This window comes from Muscardinus avellanarius, assembly GCF_963383645.1.
Source record: "Muscardinus avellanarius genome assembly, chromosome: 15".
NCBI lineage: Eukaryota > Metazoa > Chordata > Mammalia > Rodentia > Gliridae > Muscardinus > Muscardinus avellanarius.
Window position 1 is genome coordinate 67455345 of NC_137801.1, and position 21649 is coordinate 67476993.

Sequence of the window (21649 nt, forward strand, 5' to 3'; positions counted from 1 at the left end):
TCCGGGGCAAATGCTTGGCCTCCTCTTCTTTTGGTGAAGGGTGGGCAGGCTGGGGAAGGTCACAGAATTCTTCTGCGTAGGTACAAAGATGGCTCTTTCATTACCAACATGCATCTCAAAAGACACTTAACCTCAGTGTGCCAGTTTCCTTATTTGTAAACCAGAAACATTGGTGCCTACCTCGTCGGATTGTCATGTTCTGGACTTCCAAGCCCCCCACCATGGCCAACCAGACCCCTGTACTCACTGGACCCGGGCCCGCCTCGGGCATCCCTGCCCCAGTATTGCTCTCTCGCCACCCCAACATCCATCTCACAGAATGCCCTGAGTGAAACTTTCTTTGCTGATCCCCTCTAGTTGTTCATCCCTGAGATGGTTTCTCTGAACGAAGTGAGAAAACTGACTGCCATTTTGCCAAGTCTCGTGAGCTCCTGCCAGTCCCCCCTGCCGTAGCTCAGTCTGCACAGAGCCCCCTCTCCCTTGAAATATGCCCTCGTTCTCGGCTTGCAGGAACCTACTGCACCTGGGTTCTTGCCCTGCCTCAAGCTGCTCCTTCCCTCTCACTGTGACCTCACCCCTTCCTTGGTTTTCCTTCCTCCTATGCACCAAAGGCCGCGTATGGCTAGCCAAATCCCTTCCCAGGGCCGCAGATGCAAGCATCTCTCTGCCTGGTTGCATCCCTTGATGTTCAATTATACTTTGGACTCAAAAGGGCATTAAGAGGACTTAGGCGTGCAGAGTTTCCCACATGCTGCCTGGTCTAGTAGATATTCAGTAAATGTAGCCATTACTATCATTATTGTTATTTGCAATTTGACCCTTAGTACCACTGTAGTAGGCAGAAGTACTAATCTGAAAAGAGCAGACCAAACTCTCTCCCAGGAATCGAAGGGGGGATTGCAATCATGACGGGCCAGCCATCCTAAAAACCAGTTGCTAAACTTGATCTCCAAGTCCCCTAATTAATTAATTAGTGTTTCAGAGATTACTTCTGTTGACAGCCTTGGTGGCTTTTTGGCAAGGTTGGGTCAGCCCAAGCAAGTCCAGACTTATGGCAAATCCCACTGGCTTCTGGGATGTGAGAGGTGATCCCTGTACGCAGAAGAAGCGCCTCGTTAGAATTAATTGGGAGAACAAATGGGGGGATGAGGTCCTCTCTGCCACTGGCTTGATGGCCTTGGTGCCATAGGTCACAGGTGGAACTAAAACACCCCATAACGCCCAGCTGGTCTGATCCACTAGGCCGTTCCCAGAGATCAAAGACCTATTAGACAATAACTTCTTCCTAATTGAAAGAGGCTGGGCTTGCCATACTAAGACTTTGACTAGACCCCAGAAGAACTACGCTGGGTGCTTATTTGAGCAGGCATGGGAGACAGAGCAGCCTGGGCCAGAGCGGCGGACTGCGGACCACCTCTGCACTGGGAGTGTGGAGCTCAGGATTTCCTCTCCTGTGCATAGCTGGCTTCTCTGAGCCTGGGCTGGTCCCATGGCTGCTCTAAGCCCCTATTTCCCAGCAGAGTTAGGAGGTTGGTAAACTGGATGACCTTGAAATCCTTCCAGCTGGATGGTCTCTGATGTGGTGTCCCAGGAATTCCCCGCACAGTGTCCCTCCCTCCCCATGCAGCCAGGCAACCTCAAGAGCTACTGAAGCTCTGAGCAACGTGTTGCTGCCAGTACCTAGGGGACTCGGGCCCTTCCTAGAATCATGGGCACGGGCTGACTGCACAGCCACTGCAGGCAGCGGGAGCCCAGCCCTTCACATGCAGGTACCAGGAGCCATGGAGAACTTCTGGACCACCTGGAGCCCTCAACTCCCTTGGGAGTTCCGAGACTCAGCTTTCCCAGGGATAGGGAGGGTGTCCCGTCCTCATGACACAGTTCTGAACATGAGGTAACTGCCAGCTCATTTCACACACCACGCTCCTAAGCAGTACTGGGGTCCCCCAAGCAGGGGCCCCAGCCTGCCAGTCTCCTCCCCAGACTCTGGGGCTCAGGGGAGGGCAGCGGCTGTAGCTCTCACCCTCCAAGGACTTAGGGGCTTGGAACCCGGGTCTCCACCTCCTACTCTAAGGCTCTGGGCCTCTGGTCCTCACCTCCCCCAACTTCCCTCTTGGAACTTCACACCTCCCATGGCCATTTTGGGGGGAGGCTCCCTAAAACAGGGCCAATCCTGAAACCACAAATTCAGAAGTATCCCTCTCTGCCTGCAGTCCCAGCTTCTCACAATCTCAGGCACTTTGAACACCTCCTTCATCCTTTGCCCCCTTGGCCTGCTCCTGCCCATGGGCCCCACTCTTCTCTCGCCCCACAGTGGGCAGGGGGCTCTCCCCTCCTCGTGGGCTCTGCTCCCCCACCTCCTCTCAACATCCTCATCTGCCCTCCTGTGCACCCCCTTTGCATTTACACAAGCTCCAAGTCCTTCCTGTTTAAAAAAGGGAAAAGTAGCTGGGCATGGTAGTGCATGCCTGCAATCTTGGGAACTGAGACAGGAGGATCACAGGTTTGTAGCCTTGGCAACTTAGCGAGGCCCTCCACAACTTAGTGAGACCCTGTTTCAAAATTAGAAACAAAACAGGGCTGGAAGTGTAGCTCAGAGATAGAACGCCTCTGGGTTCAATCTCCAGTACCACACACAAAAAAAGGGAGGGTTGAGGAGTAACTAAAAGCCCTCTCGATACCACATCTGTTCCAACTGTAGGGCCTGGCTCTCTTTTTTTCTCCTGGTGCCAAGCCCACCTCAATCCCACACCTTAGGAACAGGGTTGTCTCTCGCTGCCTGAAAGACAACAGATATTCTTCAACCTCATGAAGCTTGACCTGTCCAGTCAACCCTGATGCCCAGGGCCCAGCTCTGCCCTGGCCAGGACTGCCTTTATCCCTGCAGCCCAGGCCTCTCTTGTGGATTCTAGACCTAGCGCCAACTTCCCAGGGAACCTCGTTTGCATGTTCCACAGGCTCCTCATGCCCATGGATATCCAAGTGGACCCGCTGTCCTCCCTCAAGCTGCCCCTCCTCGTGTCTCCATCTTGTTCCGTAGTACCTCCGGTTTTAAAACTAGAAAGCCAGGCGCACATCCCACCCAGCACATCCTCCCTCCCACCACATGCAATTCTTCACGAAGCCCCAAGAAGCGGCCCCACTTCTCTCTTAAAGGCCCTTCTTCTCTCCATGCCCACTGCCAGCAGCCCAGTCCAAGTCGCCATCATCTCTCGCTGGACGCCAGCCACAGCCTCCTGATGGTTCCTTCTCCAGAGCTCCAACCCAGATTCACAACGGCTCCATGGTCCTGATTTGGACAGCCCTAGGGATGGCAACTCCCTCTCTGCTTTGGCACCCAAATTCCCCACGCCACCTAGCCCGACCCCCCAGCCCAGCCTGCCTCACCTTGCTCTCAGCCTGGTCAGCTCCTGGGACCTGCCGAGTGCCACCCGCTTCAGCCCACATGTCCTCCCCACCCGGCCAACTCCAGGCCAGCCTCCAGGCCCCCGGCAGAACTTCTCCCTTCCTGATTCTTAGTTGCCGTTCTCTGTACCATCACTGTGTTTACGGCTCAACCTTCAACCCTGAGCTCAGAGCCCGGCCCACTTTCAGCCACAGTTCTAACTACAGTGCCTAGCACGGTGCTAAGGAGTTAGCACTGGATCGGTATCAGTCCTTAAAGGAGCCGACTGCATCTCCCAGCCCTCCCTGCCCTCGAGGGCCCCACTGACCTCCGACATCTGCGGGAAGAGGCTGATGGCCAGCGGCAGGGCCAGCCCGAAGGCTGCCAGGCACACGAGGCTATGCACGGGGAGGAGCAGCCGGGGACGCGCCTGCAGGAGAGCGGTCCTATGGAGGAGAGAGAAGGAGGAACCCGGTGAGGCCCAAAAGCTGCATGGGCTGGCATCGGCCACCACGCTGGGTCCCACTCATTCTCAGGGCCAGGACAGCCTCTGGCTCAGTAGACCTCGCAGAATTCTGTCTTCAAGGCCGTCCCCCACTGTCGCTCCACTCCACAGGCCTGAGGGGCATTGCCGATGGAATCCTCCACTACTTAGGCCATCAGCAAGCACTTGTGGGACACCCCCCACTGTGGGCCCAGCCATCTGCCAAGAAGGTCACATGTGCCAGGTGTGGTGGCGCATGCTTGTGACCCCAGTACTTGGGAGGCTGACACAGGAGGATCGTGCAGGTTGGAAGTCAGTCTCAACAGCTTAGTGAGGCTCTCAGCAACTTAGACCCTGTTTCCAAATAAAATATAAAATAGATCTGGAGGCATGGCTTGGGGGGCAGAAGGCCTCTGGGTTCCATTCCCAGTACCACAAAAAAATAAAAGAAGGTCACAGATGGGAGAGAGGAAAGAAGAGGCTGTGGGTCCCCACCTCTGGAGAGACAGGCAGGAGTGTAAGATCGCCCCCAGAAGAGCTTCGGAATTAAACAGAAGATAAACCAGAGTAGGTGCGGCCCCGGGGGAGAAGACAAAGCGCATGCATGCACACACACATGTACATACACATGGCTCGGGGAGCAGAAGACACCCCACTGGCCAGCTCATCAGCTTCAATCCAAGAGCCACTCATCCAGAAGCTCACCCAGAGCCAAGGGCAGAACTGCAGGGGGCAGGCAGGGCTGCGGTGAGTGCCCCCTCCCTCAGGACCCTCTGCCAGCGGCATACCCAGCTTGTCGCACGAGGTGGGACGCCTGCCAGGCAGAGAGGTGTATGAAAAGCCCCTCTCCAGGGCCTTGGGTGCTCTAGCTCTAGGAGAGAGGGGGCTCCCTGACAGAGTGGGGGCCATGCCAGCTGCACGCACCTTCATGAGTTCATTGGCGCTTTCTATTTTGTATAACCAAGCAGGCCCTTTTTTGGGGAATCCCACTTGGGGCATCCCACTTGGGGAGGCCCCAGGGTGCCGGCAGGATGGATAACTGAACCATTTGCCAGAAGATGTTTGGTGGACACTAAATCTGACCTTGGTAGCTGTACTGGCTTCCACAGGACTAGCCCTGGTGTAAAGGGGATGGAGTAGATGATCCTTTTTATTTTTTATTTTTATTTTTTTTTGGCAGTGCCAGGGAAGAAACCCAGGGCATTCTACTTTCGAACTACACTCCCAGCACCCTATTTCTTTCTTCTTTTGTTCTCTTTCTTTCTTTCCTTCTTTTTTTGCTGGTCTGTGGATGGAACCCAGGGGCATTCTACTTTCAAACTATACCCCCCCAGCCCCTTCTTTCTTTCTTTCTTTCTTTCTTTCTTTCTTTCTTTCCTTTCTTTCCTTTCTTTCCTTTCTTTCCTTTCTTTCTCTGGTCTGTGGATGGAACCCAGGGGCATTTGACTCTGAGCCCTATTTTTTATTCTTTACTTTGAAACAGGGTCTCACTAAGTTGCAGAGGGCCTCACTAAGTAGCTAAGGCTATCCATGAACTGCGATGATCCTCCAGTCTCAGCCTCCCGAATGCTGGATTTACAAGCTTGTGCTACGAGGCCTGGCCCTAGTATTATTATTTTCTTTTAGTCCTTTTATTTTTTGAAACAGGGCCTCGCTACATAGCTGAGGCTGTCCATGAACCTTGATCCTTCTCCTCCTGAATGCTGGGATTACAAGAGTGTACCACCATGCCCTGCGGAGTGGATGCTTTTGCCCCTCCACGCCTGGAGCAGACCTGGGCCTGGCCACAGGCAGGAGAGAGGCCTCCGCTATCCTTTGTACCTTGAGTGTCCCCTTAAGGCCCCTGTGTTAAAGGCTTAGTCCCCAGCTTGGCGCTATTGGCAGGCAGAGGAAACTTTAAGAGGCGGGGCCTAGTAGGAGATCTTCCAGTCAGTCACTGGGGCTGTGTTCTGGAAGGGGATAATGGGACCCCAGTCCCCTCTTTTCATTCTTTTTTGATTCCTGGACATAAGGGGAGCCGGGCTGCTCTGCCACACACTTCCACCATGATGCTCTGCCTCCCCACAGGCCAAGGCAACAGGAGCAATAGATTGATGACTGAAACTTCTAACCCTGCGCCCAAATAACCCTTTCCTCTTTGTACGTTCACTATCTAAGGTACTGGTTATAGTAATGGTAGGTAGACCAGCACAGCTCTCCTCCTCTCCCACTCCAGGGGCAGGGACCCGTGGTGGGCAGGCAAACGCCATGTCACCCCTACCTCCTAGGGCGGGGATTCCAACAACGCTTGGCCCTGAGCAGACAGCAACACTGGGAGTGAGCAGCAGTTCTTAAACGCCTGTGTGCTCTGGGATGCTGGGCAGCTGGCTGAAATGGCAATTTCTCAAGGGCTCTGGACCCTGATATCTTGGTTCAGTTGACATTAGGCCTGGGAATTTGCATTTTAAACATACCCAGTTTAAAACAGAGTCTAAAAGAGGTGATCTCCAGATTATACTTTTGAGAATCCCTGTCCGGGGATATTCCGGCTCAGGTATTGATAAAGATGCAATTACTTATTAATTCTATGCAACTTAAAGAGTTGGCCTGGCCCTTAGTAAGTGGTCATAATTGTGTGTCATTATCATCAGAATAAGTAGTAATAGTGATGGGGACTGAACCCAGCGTGTTCTTTCTACCTCTGAGCTACACCCCCAGGCCTGTTTTATTTTATATTGAAACAGGGTCTTGCAAATTGCTAAGGGCCTCACTACATTGCTGAGGCTGGCTTTGAGCCTGAGATCCTCCTGTCTCTGCTTCCCAGGTTCTGGGATTACAAGTGTGTGCCACGACACCGAGCTAAATGTGTATCGTTATTTCTGTGAATATTGCTTATGTTGTGTGGGGAAGAAATTAAGATCCTGATGGCTGAGTTATCTGTCCTCTGGCCCTCCTCACCTGCCCAGACCCTAGATCTGTCCAGCTGTTGAATTAAGCCTGAGCTGAGCTCGTGAGCAGGATTTCCACAGAATCTAGAGAGGCAGGAAAAAGGCACCTGAATCGAGCTCATCCCATCCCTCCCTCCTGTCCCGGCCAGGCCAGGCCTGCACTCTTGCCACAATCGGCCCAAGGCAAGGAAAGGGGCTGGTCTGGGCTTCCTCAGGAGGCAGGAGGGGCTGGAGCAAGGCCCAGACCAGCTGAGGGTTTGGGGCTTACATCAGCTGCAGAGGACTAGGGCTTGCTCTCAACTCTTTTTGCACACAGGCTGTGGAATGCCAATGCCAGGCTGACTTCCTGCTCAAGTGGCAGTGACTGAGGGTGTGAATTCCAGAAGGCACAGCTCCAAGGGCCGCTGAGGGCAGGGGTGGTTGACAGGGAAGAGTGGAGGGAGAGAGTGACGCTCCGCTCCCTCTTCAGCAGGTAAGGCAGGCCAGGGCTCAGTCCTTGGGATTTGGGGTGGGGGACACTGCATAGATAAGCTCTCCTGTGGCCTGTGACCTGGGCTCCTGTCCTAGGGATGACTGGTTGGCTGAAGTCTCTTCTGGGCAGGGAGTCCAGGAAGCCCCAGGCCCATTCTTCCCACTTGAGAAGCAGGCTGGCCCAAGGCTGCAGCCAAACCTAAGCTACGGAGGAGACCCAGCCCGGAGCCAAGCAAACACAGCAGGGCGGGGGAGGGGCGGAGGAGAGGGAAATGGCGGGGAGGGCTGGGAGAGGCAGCTGGGGGAGTTAAAATATGCAGATGGAGAGATGTGCGAATGCTGGATAAAGGAAAGACCCGGATACTGGGGAGTGAATGGGGATGGACTCAGACACCCACTGCGGGTGTGGCCAGTCACCCACCAAGCTTAGGCCCAGCCTGGTGCATTTTTAGGGCTATCTCGGGGCAGGGGTGCAGGGCTGGGGAGCCAGCTGAGCCCTCCTGACCCAGCATGTGAGCCTGTTGCTGAGCTGGGGGATTACATCTGGGGGCTCCTCTGGCTCTGGTTGGTGGTTGCTGCAGGGGAGGGTGTGTGCCTGCATCCCTTCTGAGCATCCCTGGCTCTGGGCTGCCTCACTTTCCTTTCAGTCTCCAGTCAAGGACAGTGGAGCTCACAGAGTTCTCACCTCTCTTCGATCCTCTCAAGAAGCCCAGGCTCTTGGGCTGCGGGTGCTCCTCCTACAGAAGATAATGTGGGGCCGGAGGCAAGCCACCGGGTCCCAGCCCCTGCCGCCACACAACAGCTGGTCGACCCCATGGCGGCACATTCCTCCAGCACTTGGAGCAGTTTTAGTTTGCGCTCCATTAATTTGCAAGTAGGCTGCTTTGTAAGTGTTCTTTTGTCTTTTTTCTCTGGCTGTCCGGAATTCCTCACCCAACCCAGGCTCCCCAAGGGTGGGGGCTGCCTCTCCCATAGGGCTCCTCAGTAAAGGCCCTGCACCAGCACCCAAAGACCACCGGGTGCTTGGCAGGGCCCCGGTAAAGAGCTAAAATGGTGTAGATGGTGCAAAGCCCCAGGGAGCAAGGTGCTGAGGGGCAGAGTCCTCATTTCCCAGGTGGGAACCCAGGTTGAGGCTATGATGTCAATAGCCTGGCAGAAAGTGATAGAGAAGGAACCTAGCTTTTATTTCCCTACCAGAAGTCTCAGTCCACCCCGCCACGTGGTCCTACCTCTCTTTCCTGTGGCTCTAGGGTATGTATGAGATTAATGTCTCTATGAGGGTGCAGACTGGGTCTTGTTCATCTTGATATTCCTGAGGCAACTCGGACTGGACTCTTCTTCTCCCCAACCACCCTCCCAAGAACTCCAGGGAAGGAGTTCAATCACCAGGCTGCCAGGAGCGCCAAACAGCTAACCTTTCAGCTGTCTTACACAATGGTGGGCTTCTGTGGACCCTGAGTGGGGCTGGACCATGTGGCATCTCAGCCACTACACAGATCCCTGGCTGGGGAGGTTCAGAACTAGAATAATTTTCATGCCATCTCCCAAAGCCAAATTTAAGTCCCCAAACCATCCTTCCACTTTCTGCAAACCCAACTTAGATGCAAATTGGGAAGGCATCACAGATCATGTTTCTTCCCAGAAAATTCCCACAGAAGGAATTGGCCCAACCAGCCTCCCACCTCCTCCTGCTGGTAGTTCTCAGGATACCTGTAGAATGTGCTGGGAATACACCAGCCTGAGACAGGAAGGACTTCAGCCCGGGTTTGTCCCTCATCCTAGCAGAGAATGTCCTGCAATGCTGCAGCCCAGCGAGTTCCCTTGAGGGTGTAAAACCACCCTCATCAGTACTGTTACAGGGGCCATAGGTGGCTGAGACTCCAACCTTCCTGGGTGACTTTCCTGAGCCTCGGGGGTGAGGGGACCAGCTTGCCATAAATCCCTACCTGTGAGTAAGGAAGCTTCTTTGCTTATCTTAAGTGAGTGTTCTGTCTCCCCAGATGGGTGCAAGCGACGGGCAACGGTTGGCCTCACAGTTCCATAATTCAGTACTCAGCAACCTTTGAAGACAGAGCCCCACCTTCTCACCTGCCCCCATCTCCTTGTGTGCACCCAGTCACTGGGATTTAGGGATAACCTCAGTTCATGATGGGATGGTCAACCCATCATGTACACACACAAAGAAATTGCCCTCTCAACCTGTTTGTTTTGGTCTGTTGCAATTTTCTTGACCACAACACTCACACACACACCCCCCCACACACACACACACTCACAGAGGCTCTCTGCCCTTTTCTAGGGCCAGGGATGGACACACTGGTACATAGGGCCCCCTGTGAGTATGCCTTCTTCAGCCAGCCTGGACTCCCCAGCATCCAGCGAACAGTCCTACACCCAGCCCAGACAGCCCTCCTTTCTGCAGAGCCCCCATCCTGCTCACTGAGCCCCTCTCTGGAGACCAGCTCTCCTTGCTGCTGGGCCCAGGGCACTCCCTCCTCTCCAGGTCACCTTGGCCCATCACCTGCTGCGCAGTCTCACCTGCAGCTGACCTGTGCATGGCGCTCGCCCATCTCCTTGGTAACAATACAGGCTCCAGGTCAGGTCCCTGATCCGTCCCCCCCCCCCTCCCATCTCCATGCAGGGCAGGACCCTCACTCATGCACGTTATGACGTAGCCTGAAGACTGGAGAGGCAGCCCAGGTGGCCCAGCCAGGCTCTACAGCCCACTACTGACCACCCTGGCTCTACTGTTCCCTAACATGCAGTAGGACACAGATGACACCTCTCCTTGTCTTCTTTCCAAATCCGTGAAATGGGGACATCATAACACATTACTGCACTGTTTTGAGGTTTAAACCTGACCATTCATTCACTCATTCATTCATTCAACAACTCTTCCTGACCTCTACTTTGCACCAGACTACATTCTAGTGGAGCAGAAGGATAACAAACAACTAGATAAATAATCTTGGACATCAATCAGTGCTGCAGAAAAAGAGAAGGCATTGCAAGGGGGAAGGAAGTGATGGAGGCTATTTTTATGGGTGGTCAGGGGAAAGCTCTCAGAGGCGGTGACATCTGAGCAGAGACCTGGCTGAGAGAGGACTAGGATGTAGTAAGTGCTTGGGGGTGTAGCTCAATGGCACAATGCTTGCCTCGTGCATGTGAGGACTTGGGTTCAATCCCCAGCACCATGAAATAATAATAATAATAATAATAATAATAATAATAATTATAATTATAATTATTATTATTTGCTAATTGTTACTACCATTAGGATTATAAGATCAAGAAATCAGGTGAGAAGTCCTTGTCCCAGAACCCCCCAGGGAGTGCCCCTTAACCCTGTCCTTATCCTACACCAATCCAGTCTCTTGAGGAGCCCCCATGGCAGCACCCATAGGAAGAAGGACACACCTTCCCAGCCTTGCCTTCTCCTGGGTCTACACTTGCCCCCAGGGCCTGCCTGGCCCCCTCCCCAGCTCAGCCTCTCCTTCCAGAAGCATATCGGTCTCCACGACTCAATTTCACACTCACTCATTACTGGAATCGCTGTTATTGGTAATATTATGTTCTCTTATTTCTTTACAGTCAAAACAAATATGTGTCCTTAGAACATCCCTCTGAGCGAGGCCCGGAGGTTATTACTATTTGTGTTTTACAAGTGGAGCAACCGAGGCTCGGCGAGGTGGTGATGTGGCTCATGGCGGCTGCCTGCAGGGCTGGCGCTGGTCCTGAGGCTAGCCTTCCTACCAGGATCTCACAGTGGTCCGGCACTGTCCACTAAGACACACACTCACACCTACACAGACACTCACACACAGAGACAGCAGCTCCCTATCCCTTGCGCTGCACCCACACACACCCCCACCCCCAATGTCCTCCCCAGCAGTCCCTCTGTCCCAGCTGTCCACTCACTTCTCCAGCATGGACATGACGATCGGGGGGAGCACCAGGATAGGCATGGGCAGGACCACCCGCGTCAGCGCCGTCTCCAGCAGGGCCTGAGGGGTGAGACAGGCTGTGATTGTGATGACGGGTGGGGGATGGCCACCTGGCGGCAGCCTCACCCCAGAGCCCCCAGGTGTGGGGTGTGCTGCTGCTAAGCACATCTGGCAGCGTGGAATTATTCATGGAATTGCTCACAAAGCCAGATTCCAGGCAACAGAAAAAAGCCACCTCTGTCTTCTCACCAAGCACATTTGGAAAGAGCGGATTCCTGTCACCTGCCACTGTGTGGGGGAGGGGTGGTAACAGAAGCAGCCCCAAGAAGGGGCCTGGGCTCTGGGAGGTCCGCCAGGTGTCAGGGAGCAGCCTCCCTGGCCCAGGATGCGGATGCGGATGTGGATGCAGATGCGGATACGGATGCGGATGCAGAGGAGGGTCTGATGCTCTCAAAACAAAGCAGGTACCAGAAAGCCCAGAACAAACCTGGGCCCCCTGAGCCAGGCAGCTAAGGGAGGGCAGAGATTCTGGGGTTTACTTTATTTATTTATTTATTTATTTATTTATTTATTTATTCGTGGTACTGGGGATGGAACCCAGGGGCATTCTACCTCTGAGCTACACCCCCAACTCTATTTTATTATTCTTTATTTTGAAACAGGGTCTCACTGAGTTGCAAAGGGGCTCACTAAGTAGTAGCTGAGGCTGTTCGCGAACCCTCTCAGCCTCCCAGAGGCTAGGATTACAAGTGTATGCCACCATGCCCAGCTTGGGGTTTACTTTAAAATATGTGTGTAAATATAGATATAAATATATAGAGAGATTTGTCATCCCTCAAAACAATAATTTAGAAGCTCTTGTCTTTGTTGGCACAGGATGAGTCTTTCTTAGTGACAAGAATTGGCTTTGAGAAGGGGACATACTTTTTTTTGTGTGTGTGGGTCTGGGATGGAACCCAGAGGCATTTGACCTTCGAGCTACAACCTCTGCCCAATTTTTTTTTTTATTCATCATTTGGAAACAGGGTCTCACTGAGTTGCGAAGGGCCTCACTAAGTAGCTGAGGCTGTCCGCAAACCGCGATCCTCCAGTCTCAGCCTCCCAAATGCTGGGATAACAAGCATGCACCACCATGCCCAGCTAAGAAGGGGACATACTTTTGCTGAGCTCTTGCAGGGCTCCCATCCAGGGTCTGCCTGGACCTTGCTCTCTGGGGTCCTCATAGGGCAACAGCCTGGGGCCCAGCCTGGTGGCAGTTCTGTTTAGACGGCCATTGTGGGAAGTCCTGTTAGCCTTGTGGGCTCCTGTCCTCAATAGGTGTCAAGTAATGGCAGAGCCCGTGGACCTTTTTCCCCCAGACAGCAGGGGACAAACTGAGCCAGGTGCAGGAAGCCCAGGGCTGCAGAAGAGCTTGGTTTCCCTGGCCGGTTGGCCCAGTCAAGGGAGTTATCACATTACCTCTCTCATAGCAGCTCGGGAAAGGGATAAGGTGGAGGTAGGAGGTTGGGGCCAGATAGAAAATTGAGGCTAAACCCTCTCTTTCAGCTCAGTGCTGAAAAACTCTCCGAGGAAGCCAGATGTGGTGCCGCACACTTGTAATCCTGGCATTCGAAGGCTGAAACAGGAAGACTGCAGTTTGCAGCCAGCCTCAGCTACTTAGTGGGGTTCTTTGCAACTCAGTGAGACTCTGTTTCAAAAAATAAAGAATAAAAAATAGGGTTGGGGGGTGTAGCTCAGGGGAAAAATGCCCCTGGGTTCCATCCCCAGTACAAAAAAAAAAAATCCTCTCCCAGGAACTTCCCGAGTCCTTCATGGTCAGTGTCAAGAAGGCCAGGGTAGGGGCAGAGGATGTGAGTGCAGCCCCAGCTCCTTTCTTTGGTAGTCCAGATGGGCACAGAGGCTGTTTGGGAGAGGACACGGGGACCAAGGAGGCTCTTCAGGCTGAAGGCTTCAGGCGAGATTTCATGGGCCCCACGTGGGATTAGGTGGGAGGTGTTGAGAGACAGTGGCTGGGTGTGCTCGGCCATCTCAGGGCTGACCACTTGCCCCAGTCCAGCACTCAGATGCCAGAGCCCAGGGTGGCAGGCCGACCCACAGCCCCACATCAGGAGGAGGCTGGGAAAGCACAGGTAGTGCAGGCACTGACTGTGCAACCAGAGGTGAAGCAGGGTCTTGTAACAAAACATTCTTCTCTCAGCTGCAACAGCCTGAAATCCCTAGAGGGGCCGGGCTCCCAGCTCGCCAGCTCTGCAGAGGTGCCTATTAACAGGCCACAAGCAACTAGCGGCCAGCTTCCCGGTCGTACCCCAGAGGAAGCAAAGGCCTAGGGATGGAGAGAGGGCTCTCGGGGAGTCCCCTCTGCCCTCACCAATTAACACCTTGTCTGAGGAGCTGTGTCCTGAGGGGCTGAGTCAAGAAATAGAGGCGAGGTTGGAAAGAAGTGAAGGACTATCTGGGGGCCAGGCCTAGCTGGGGAAAGACTTTGAGGCCCCATGTTCATACAGGTGGGGGAGGGGAAGAGGGGGCAGGAACGCAAGGCCGGGGTGCCGGGAGAGAAGCCCCCCTCCCCCCCGTGCCCCTCGCCCCAGGCAACTTACGTGTCTGGCTGCGATCTTGGAGGAGCCCACGAGGTTGCCGTCAGTGTCCAAGACATCGATGCCCTCCTCCAGCTCCCCGTACCGCATCAGGACCACGTTGCAGATATTGGCACTGGCTGGAGAGAGAGGGGCAGGGGCAGGAGTGAAGGGGAGCTGGCGGTCGCCTCGGGGCACAGCTCCTCCTGTGCCAGGCCTCCCCAGCCCTGCCACAAGGGCCTGCATCAAGGTTTATGCTACGAAGGGTGTGTGTGTGTGTGTGTGTGTGTGTGTGTGTGTGTGTGTGTGTGTTGTGCCCAAAAGCCTGGTGAGGGATTTGAGGCTCTCGGGAACCTGGGGAGCAAAGGTGGAAAATAACAGGTGTTAGAGGAGAAATGGTCTGCTTAGAGAATTGCCACCGGATCGAGGGTGCTTTCCTCTCCTCTGGGGCAGGCCCCACGGCAGGTGGGGCGGATGCCCATCTGGGAGGGCTCTCTGGCCTCCACATGCGTTTCCCCCGGGGTCTGAGGTTCCACCACCAGTAACCCCTCGGGCCACCCCATCCTCTTGAAATGCCAGTCCCCACACTCAGTCCCTGTGCCTCACAGTGAATCAAGTTCCCAGAGATTTGTGTCCCTGACAGCAGGTGCCAGAGCAGGCAGGAACCTCAGTGCTCACCCAGCACCACCCCCTCATCATATGGATGGAAAAGCAAGGCTGGAGGGGGGGGTTACTTATCTGAGGTCACGTTGCTCAGTGGGACAGGGCAGAAAAGCTACAGTCCTAAACCTCCAGGTGCCCAGGGCGCTGAAGCTTTGGGGGACACGTTCATCCAGTGTTTGACTTCCTTGTTTGGCCATGCCCCTCTCTGCCTCGGCTGAGATCTCACAGGGACCTGGGCTGAGGGGAGGTCCTGGCTCCTTAGGTGAGCACTGGACATGGAGTCTCCAGGCCCCCTTTGGCGGGCCACTAGCGTAGGGTGCTTCTTCCGGCTCGTGTGCGCTGGGATGCGTGAGGCGCAGCCCTGCTTCAGGATGGAAGTGGGGAGACTTGGGGGTGGTGGGCGGGTGGGAAGTGGGGGTGACAAATGCAGAGCCCGCCCGCTTCACTCCTCCCCCCAAAGCGCCTTGCTGTGTTTAAAGTTTTAATTTTTGCTAATTAATGTCAATTAATTTTGTATAATGAGTGTTTAATTTTGGGGAGTGTGTGAGCCTGGGAGCGACTGCAGTTCTGGGCTGTGAACACTGATTAGCATCAGCACCTGCTGCTTCCCCCACTCCAGTGGGGGGGCACTGGGTTTGGGGAGCTGGAGGGCCCAGTGGGCAGGCAGAGTGAGAAGGAGCCCACGCACGCTCCCGGGGCTGAGCCGGCAGCTGGGGAGCCCAGTGGCCTAGGGTGCTCACAGCTGGGGGACAGGGCTCTGCAGCTGAGGGGTGGCTTGACACCCCGGGGTCTCTGGAGCCTCAGTCTCCCATTTTAAGAAAGTCGGGAGGCGGAATAAACCCAGGCGAAGACTGAGCGGCTCTGCAATCTTTGGAGGGGAAAAGCAGGAGAGCAAATACAGCTCTCACATGTATTTAGAGCACGGATGCCATCTTTGAGCGTCCCTGCCGTCGCCACCCGCCATTCCGCTGCGCTAACCACAGGCAGACACTCTCGGCTGGGACTCAAGCCTTGCGCCCCTCCACCTGTCTTAAACAGTGGCTCACAACCAGGGGCGATCTGGGGAGAAATTAGCCACGCCTGGAGACATTTTTTATGGTCACAATCTGGGAATGGGGGTGGGGTTGCTACTGGCATCTAGTGGGTAGAGACCAGAGAGACCGTCAGCCTCCTGGGATGCACAGGAGGCCCCACCACGAAGGGTTACTTGGTAAAAAAGAAAAAACCCTTGTTTTAACCACAGCCAGAGATGAATTAGGAAGGTCAACCTAAGTAAAGGAGATTCCAGGCAGCAGGGGACCCGGAGGAGGGGCTGGGCGCCTGGGCTTGGGGTCATCTTGCTCAGATTCCAGTTTCTGCTCCGTGTCTCTCCCGGTTCACCTCCAGAGATGAGCTGATGCCAGTCCAAGGATGGTCAGGATTCAGGGCTCAGGAAAGCCCCCCCAGGGTGGCCTTGGGAAGCTGGCACCTGGCCTCTGTGTTGGTGAGATGCCCTCTAGTGGCTGCAGGGATGTTCTGCATCCCCCATTCCCCTGGGGCTGCCAGACCCTCAGTGCCCAGGAAAACCAAGAAACACCACTAGAGGGGACAGTGGGGTTTCCTGCCCTGAAGGGCACCGATCCCTGCCTTCTTAGAATGCCCCCCACTGCCACTGCCAGCCACCGTTCCAGGAAGGGCAAGAGTGCAGGAATGTGGTTGTAGGAATGAGCATCCCCTAAGGTCAGGGCTGCCAGCTCAGTGCGAACACTTGAGCCCAGCTCCTACTGGGCCTTCTGAAGCATAAACGGGCAGGCAGCGTTTAGGGTCTCCATGGGATCTCTGGGCGCACACAAAATGTCAGCCTCTGTACCCGCCCCACACCAGGGCAGGGGAAGGGGAGACAGCTCAATTGTCTCCAGCCCCCATTTTGTGTGTACATGTGTAGAGGAGACAAAGAGAGAGTGGTCTTGGAAACCGTGGCAGACCAGTCCCAGGCTCATGGTGGCATCTCACTGACTCTCTACAATTTCCAAATGTAGAATGCCGGGACAGCAGGACAGGGCAGGACTTTGGTTCAAAAGCAAAACCATGGGAGACAAAAGACGCAGCACAAAAGGAATCAGCCTCTCTCCTTCCCACAGACAGCCTCTCCAAGGACACTCATGGGGACCCATGATGCCCCTCTCATTTAAACTTCTGGGATGGGAAAAAGATAGAGAAAGCCCTAAAGCCCACCTCTGGATGATGGCAACTTCTGGGCTCCACCCTAGAATGGCGCTGATGCCTACGCCCATGGCGTCGCCCTACCATCTCTTCTGTTCACTGATTTCTGTTGGGGTCTATTATTAAGCACCTCTGTATGTGCAAGCTACTAGCCTGCCCCGTCTTCAGCAAAAAGAATGCCAGCCTGGTAGTGATTTCCTTCCCATGGTCTGAGAACTTTTGATTCTGCCTTATCCCTTTCAAACCTTTCCAGGTTCTTCCCATCTCACTCCTGGGAAGTCTAGCTCCTAGAAAGGGACACTGAGACACTTAGATCCTAAGTGTGTGTGTGCATGTGCGTGTGCAAGAGAGAGAGAGAGAGAGAGAGAGAGAGAGAGAGAGAGAGAGAGAGAGAGAGAGAGAGAGAGAGAGACCCCAACCACAACCATGGGTCTCCTTCCTGACACACCAGCAAGATCTACTATTGACGGTATCAGCAGGTTAATTAAGCAGTCTGTTAGTGATAATGTTAAGAAAGCTGGCACATTTTCAACTCAGATTGACACCATTCAAGACTTAGGCATAACTGATGTTGGAGCAGCCATGCTAGGAGATGTCATGGAATGAGAGAGAGAGGGAGAGAGAGATTGCTTCGTGCTGATAGCAAGCTCAGTGTCGCGTCCTGAGGAAATATGCTCTTGACTGCTGCAGATGTTCTCACATCCAACCCACTGCGATGCAAAATCATGCAGATTGTGAACAGCTAATGAAGCACCCAGTGTAACAGGGACAGTGTGGGGAAGAAGAAAACGCAGTAGCCCAATGCGCAGGAGAGTTCTGAGCAGGAAGGCCACAGGGCAGCTGGCTCCCGACCCAGCACAGAACAGACAAGGAGGTCAGTGCAGTAGCCCAGTCCAGCGACGCGCCCACCTGTGTTGCATGCCGATGGGTGGGAAAGCCGTGGTATCAACTCTCAGGGCGGGAGACCATTCAAATACACAGGTAGATCAGTGGCCTATTGATTCAGGGAAAATAAGCTACTGTAACTCCTCAATTCTGATGCATTTCCCCATATCTTAATGTTTTAAAAATCACGATGTGCCTTACAATGGATGTTGGGGGCGCTAGGGCAGGGGTGCTTACCCTACACTATTATTGCCTGTTCCTGCGTGAACTTAGCCACGTGCAGAGGAATCTCTTCATTCAAGTGTCACCTCAGCCGACCACAGTGATCCACACAGAATTTGAACTTAAACTTAGATTCCTAATTGTTGCCTAAAACATCTTTTTCAAACTTACACTAGAATGGTGCAAGGACATGAAAAGTTATTGTACATGCAGAAGATCGTCTGCCAGATACCAGGCAATGCAATTAAAGGCAGTAGAAATTGCCAAACCATAGATAGCTACCCTAAAGAAATGCTTGCCCATATGCACAAAGAGACATTTACAAGGATGTTAATTATAGCACTGTTTGTAAGAGCAAATAATTAGAAACAACCTAAATGTCCACCATTAGGGAACTCACATGGGAAGATCTCCAAAACAAATTGTTATGTGAAAAAAAAGCTACTGAGTATGTGATGATTTACTGTATGAAAAACCCTGTAATTGGTATACACATATATATGTGTGCATAAATCCACAGGTAATATTTTGAAAGGCTCGTAGCTCACAGAGCGCTGCCCTCGAAGAAAGGAAGTCAATTTGAGACTTTGGGGTTATTGAAAAACTTCCACTTTTTTATGCTAAATGTTTCTATATTGTTTGACTTTTTACAATAGAGTGTGATTATGTTTGACTTACCTCAAAAGCCATCTTAGAAATATGACAGTCAAGATCTATTTTCAATTCATATTATAAGAAATGAGAAACTGGAAAAATATATTTATTATCCATGATAAACAAAGGACCACTGATATTAAGATATAAAGAGTAATGGAATTGACTTCCAACAGCTGTTCTACCACCAAAAGATTAGTCCAGAGGAATAGTGATTACCATTCCCTTGGTGGTGATTGGTCCAGAAAGGGACACGTGACCCAAACCTAGCCAATGAGGGACATCTTCTGGGGATCCTGGGAAAAGTCTCCTCCCATTTGAGAAAGGGTAGCAGGCAGACACAGCCTTTTGTCCTCTGGACACAGTTGGGTCCAGGTGTGATGCTTGGAATTGCTGCTGCCATCTTACAACTATGAGAGGGGTGCTAACTTGAAGATGAAACTCACTGCATGATCGGCAGAGCAGAGTCAGAAGGAAGAGAGGAAGGGCCTGGCCGCCTCACATAAGGCTCATGCTTTATAAAATAAATTCCTTTATCACTTAAGCCAGTTTAAGTGGAAGGTTTCTGCTCATTTCAGCTCAAATCATCCATGCAATAAATAAAGTTTTAGAAATTATTAAGAAAAAGATGGAGTGATCAAAATCACAGGAAAATATATGAATTAAAATGCATAAATATTAGCCGGGCGTGGTGGCGCACGCTTGTAATCCCCGCGCTTGGGAGGCAGAGACAGGAGGATCGCGCAGGTTCGAAGCCAGCCTCAGCTACTTAGTGAGGCTCTCAGCAACTTAGCGAGACCCTGTTTCCAAATAAAATATAAAATGGGTCTGGGAGTATAGCCCGGAGGTAGAAAGCCTCTGGATTCCACCCCCAGTACCACCAATAAATAAATAAATAAATAAATAAATAAAATCCATAAATATTGCCAGGCGTGGTGGCGCATGCTTGTAATCCCTGCGCTTTGGGAGGCGGAGACAGGAGGATCGCCCAGGTTCGAAGCCAGCCGCGCTGGCTTGAGAGACCCTGTTTCCAAATAAAAAAGTATAAAATAGGTCTGGAAGTATAGCCCGGAGGTAGAAGGGCTTCCAGAAACCCCAGTACCACAAAAAAAAAAAAAAGCATAAATATTTCAAAAACGAATGCACATGAACTCAATCTTATTATTAGTCAAAAACAGATTTCTGAATCTAAGAAAATAATCAATTTGCAAACTTCTTTACATGTTTCAGACACTAATTCTCTTTGAGTAAATGGTTTACAAATGGTTACTCCTGGCCTGTGGCTTGTTTTTCCCACTTTGCTGAAGATGTCTTTTGTCATGTAATTGACTATTTCATCAAATAAGCAATTTTTTCTTTTTTTGGCATATGCTCTTTGTGTCATTAAGGAATTCTACTACTAATCTGGGCATGATGGCACATGTCTGTAATCGCAGTACTTGGGAGGCTGAGACAGGAAATTCAAGGTCAGCCTGGGCAACTTAGTGAGACCCTGTTTCAAAATAAAAAGTAAAATAGAGCTGGGCTTGTAGCTCAGAGGTACAATGTCCCTGGCTTCAATCCCCAGTACTGCCAAAGAAGGAGGAGGAGGGAGAGGAAGAGGGGGAGGAGGGAGAGGAGGAGGGGGAGGAGGGGGAGGAAGAGCTATGCTACTCCAATGTTCCTCTACATTCTCTTCAAAAAGTTAAAAAATTTTACTTTTTAAATTTAGGTCTTTATCAAAATTTATTTTTGTATATGATTAAAAACCAGGATCTCCTTCTTGTTTCCTTCTACCTGGAAACCCAAATGCCCAATAAAGTTAAGAAAGGATGCTAACCATAGTAGGAATTGGGAAAATACAAATTATATGCGAAACAACCCATTTCAGATGGACAAAAACCTTAAAAGATAAATAATTCCAAGTGCTGCCGAGGTATTGAAGAAGACATAGGGGAACAAATGTCCATGCCCTGCAGGTGCAGTCAGAGCCAGCATGGCAATTCCTAGTAAAGCTAGAAATGGGTCCAGTCTCTGACATGCTCATCCTGCTCCTAGATTCTAAGCTGAAATCAAAGCTGAGGTAGGGCTCAGATCGGTTTCTTTCTGTTTTCAAGTTCCATGGTGGATATGATACAAAGATTTGAAAACCCCCGCCCAGGGAGAACTGCTTGTCGGTCACACAGATGTGTGTACAAGGTTATCTGAGCAGGACCGTGCGTAAAGAAAAATGAAACGACCTAAACACCCCTGAATGGTCCACGGTGGCTAGTCACACAGCAGAATACCCAATGGATGGATACGGATTAAGATAGATAAAATCTCAAGACCGCAATGAAAAGCAAGTTTCAAAACGATATGTATAGCATGGTGGAATAAATGTCAATGTTTAAAGCAAGTTGGGTGTGGTGGCACACACCTGTAATCCCAGCTACTGCCATGGCTGAGGCAGGAAGATTGTAGGTTTGAGGTCAGAGGGTGGTAACTTAGTGATGCCTTGTTTAAAGGGCTGAGGATGATTGGGCGAGGTAGTGCACACCTGTATCCCCAGTACTTAGAAGGCCGAGACAGGAGCATCACAGGTTCAGAGCCAGTCTCGGCAACTTAGGGACGCCCTCCCCAACTTAGTGAGACACTTAAAAAATTAGACAGATATAGATAAGGCTGGGGATGCAGCTCAGAGGTAGAACACCAATGAGATCAATCCATAGTAACTCACACATGCACACACACGCATGCACGCACGCACACACGCACACACGCACACACGCTTGAGATAGAGCTGAGCAGTAGAGCTCTTGCCTAGCACGTGTGAGGCCCTGAGTTCCATCCCCAGGACTGGAAAACAATATCCTAAATGGAGGGCCTTGAGTATATCTAGCATTTCCTTTTTCTCTTTCTTTCTTTCTTTCTTTCTCTCTTTCTTTCTCTCTTTCTCTCTCTCTTTTCTCTTCTTTTCTTTTCTTTTCTTTTCTTTTCTTTTCTTTTCTTTTCTTTTCTTTTCTTTTCTTTTCTTTCTTTCTTTTGGTACTGGGGATTGAACCCAGGGGCATTCTACCTCTGAGTACACCTCCAGCCCTTTTTATTTTCTTTGTTTCAAAACAAGTCCTCGCTAGGTTTCCAAGAGTCTCCTTAAGTTGATGAGGCTGACCTCAAACCTGTCTCAGCCTCCTGTCTCAGCCTCCCAAGTCCTGGGGTTACAAGCATGTGCTACTGTGGCTAGTTCAACTTTCATAATTTTTAAAAATATCCATGAAGTG

General features: G+C 52.0%; 1 protein-coding gene across 6 annotated transcripts in view; it reads right to left on the reverse strand.

The window, feature by feature from the left end:
- SFXN5 (sideroflexin 5) overlaps window positions 1-21649 on the reverse strand; it is a gene marked incomplete at both ends in the record, with an annotated part of 122007 nt that overhangs the window by 12282 nt on the left and 88076 nt on the right. For 2 of the 6 annotated variants that reach the window (XM_080711008.1, XM_080711007.1), the window contains 3 exons: window positions 3714-3831; window positions 11186-11271; window positions 13809-13924. The exons of 1 other annotated variant lie outside the window; for it this stretch is intronic. In XM_080711008.1, coding sequence (XP_080567134.1) covers window positions 3714-3831; window positions 11186-11271; window positions 13809-13924 — 320 coding nt within the window. Of the gene's footprint in view, window positions 1-3713; window positions 3832-11185; window positions 11272-13808; window positions 13925-21649 lie in introns of those variants that run through there. 3 more of the 6 variants (XM_080711012.1, XM_080711009.1, XM_080711010.1) reach the window with 3 other exon arrangements.